The sequence below is a fragment of the Halyomorpha halys genome, unplaced genomic scaffold (genome assembly GCF_000696795.3).
Source record: "Halyomorpha halys isolate HHAL.00 unplaced genomic scaffold, Hhal_1.1 Scaffold206.1, whole genome shotgun sequence".
Lineage (NCBI taxonomy): Eukaryota > Metazoa > Arthropoda > Insecta > Hemiptera > Pentatomidae > Halyomorpha > Halyomorpha halys.
In genome coordinates, this window is record NW_027108531.1 from 82,736 (window position 1) to 85,632 (window position 2,897).

Genomic DNA, 2,897 nt, shown 5'->3' on the forward strand with positions numbered 1-2,897 from the left:
GTAGTTTCGATGCAAGAAAATTCATTACTATTATTTCTTCTTGATTTTTTTCCTCGAAAAATTGTTTATTCTATATTTTATTTTAATGTTTTTAAATATTATTTTTATATGTGTAAAGTAAGATTCATCATCATCATCCCGAGCTCAAAAATCCAATACCGGATCTTGGCTGCCTCAAGAGTTGTCCTCCATGTTTCCCTGTCCTCAGCAGCCGTCCACCAGTTCCTGATTCCAAGGATCCTGGCATCGGTACTTACTCCATCTCAACTTTGGTCTACCCACTTTCCTTTTTCCATCTATGCAGCTTTCTTGGAGTTGAGGTCTCATCCATCCATACAACATGGCCCGCCCATCTCAGCCTAGCTATCCGGATACATTTCATAACATCCAGTTCCTGGTTTCACCTATTTCAACTATTTCAAAGTTGTTTATACCAACTTAGATTGTTGGACCTGTTTGACGGCTGTCAGTTGTCATGTATTTTGCTTTTTCCTCGTTGATCTCTAGGCCCATCTTTACTGCTGCTGCCTCTTGCGAGCAGTAAGCCGTTAAGGATCTCCCAATAATACATATATCATCAGCGTAAGCCAGTGTTTGGGTGCTTTTTGTAAATAAAGTGCCTGTTGTCTGTATACCAGCATCTCTCACTACGCTTTTATTCAAAGTAAGATTATTTCCCTTAATTTTATTAGTATTTGAAGGCGTATCCTGAAGGTAATGGAAGAAAGGATATTGAAATGATAGGATCATTTTAATCAGATATAAAAAATAAATACAAGATATAAATACTATGGTTTTCAGTTTATTGACAATGATATCACAAGTTATTATTGGGAACAATCTCTGGTTTATCTGCGGATGTAAACTAAATTAAATAAACTCTGCTTAAGCAACCTTTACAATTATTCACAACGGATTCCCTTTAGCACTGTATTTTATATCAGGGATGAAAACTAACACCACCTGTCCCTGGCAACACTATTTCCCCTTTCACAAATATAGAACTTTTGTAGCCTTCTCTATATGTCTCTAATGCTGAAACTTTACCTTCAATGCCATATCTCGGCTACGTGCATCTGTTCTGAGGAATCTTCTCCTTCGGTCACCAAACTAAGGATGTCTTTGTCTGCCCTTCAGGTTCTTTCTCTCCCCACTCTGGTCACCATATCCTTCTTGGTTTACTTAAACCATCATATATTTGGTGATCCCCTACAAGTTTGAAAAAAACTTATATTTATTTTGAATTATATTAATTACCAAATTACTTATAGATCGATATTGTATCAGTATTATTAAAATATTGTCGAGACCGTTTGACTAGTTCTTTATCTATCTGGTTCATACTCCATGTGTTTATAAATGTTCATTTCGGAGAACCTTTGAAATTATTTAATAGCACAATAATGTGCTGCTTGATGAGGCAATGAAGCCATAAAATTTCAAAGAGTTTCATTTTGTGATGTAGGTCATTTTGCAGTTTACCATTCGCTGGATATAGAGAGTTTGGCAACAACTATTAATTTCTAATCATTTAAAATAAAGAAAGGAATCAGTTGTAAAAAAAATATTGCTCGTCTTGTTTATAACTTATCAAACAGCTAAAAACAAAATTTAATGCTGAATTAAAAAAAAAAAAAAAAGTAAAACAATAAATCATTGAAGGGGCTCCTTTCTATGAAATCTATACTAACAATTTTCCAAATATTGTTTATTACAATAAATTTAAAGAAAAACAAAAATTTAGTTTTTTTAGTCATTGGTTCCCAAGAAGAAAATTAATTGGTTTTTACTTTAACTTATCTATATGTGGAATATATAGTTAACGTGCTAAAAGAAGGAAATATTTCTTCATTTAAAATGTTAAATTAAAGATTATGAGTACTCCTATTGTTTACTATTTTGTTTTACAGTTCAGTACGTGAGGCATATATAAAAAGAAAGTGGGTAATTAAAGAATTTGTGACCGGACTATCCCTGTCACCATTGCGGTGTAAGAGGAAATGGTCTGTTAGGAAGTTGAGAAGGAGGGCCAGGTCCGGGGAAGGACGGTCACCACCTCCTGGCCTCGCTCTCGTCGGAGAGGACTTCAACACTGGTCCCATGTCCGCATGTATCGAGATCAGTTCTGGTGAGGAGTCTACCGAGGGCGAAGACTCCAGCACTGGTAATTATCAGTCCTATTCTTAAGGAGGTTGATTGCGCAGAAGAGTTTTGATAAAAATTTAGTACTGTGAAACCTCTTTTTAACAAATCTAAAGGGTTTCTGCAAACTTAAAAATTGAAAAATCCAACCTCATCCCAAAGACTGAAGCCCAAGCTGCTACATGATGTCCTGTTATAAATTCTATTTCTGTTACTAATATTTTATTTATTTTTTCTCTTCGTCTTTTTTTCAAATTAACTTTTTTTTTTATTGGAAGATTATTGATTGACCGTGTGTATAAATGAATGGAATATGGTCCGGGTGCGGTAAAAAAAAACTCAAATAGTAGATAATTATACTATTTTATTGAGCCAACGTTTCGCCCCATGTTGCAGGGCTTTGTCAGGGCTGTTTTGACGGCAGTCAAAGACAAAGTGACACTACTATTTGAGTTTTTTTTTTACCGCACACGGACCATATTCCATTCATTTTTTTTTATTCCATCTATAATCTAAATCTATAAATATCATTTTTTTCTCTTTTCTTTTTTTTTTTCTCTCTCTCTCTCTTCTGAAGAATTAATATTTGTATCTATCTATTTTATTTTATTTATAATTCATTATTATTATTTACAGTTTTTGAAAATTTATAGCGTTGTAAATAGTTAGTGGTATCTTTTGCACGAGACTATATTTGATGAAGTAACAGAATAGAAATAATGAAATTAATTATTATAAAAAGAAATATATTGTGA

General features: G+C 33.4%; 1 protein-coding gene across 1 annotated transcript in view; it reads left to right on the forward strand.

The window, feature by feature from the left end:
• Window positions 1–2,897, forward strand: part of CenB1A (Centaurin beta 1A) — a gene marked incomplete in the record, with an annotated part of 29,502 nt that overhangs the window by 11,210 nt on the left and 15,395 nt on the right. Inside the window, 1 exon segment of the mRNA XM_067046849.1 lies at window positions 1,911–2,164. Coding sequence (XP_066902950.1) covers window positions 1,911–2,164 — 254 coding nt within the window.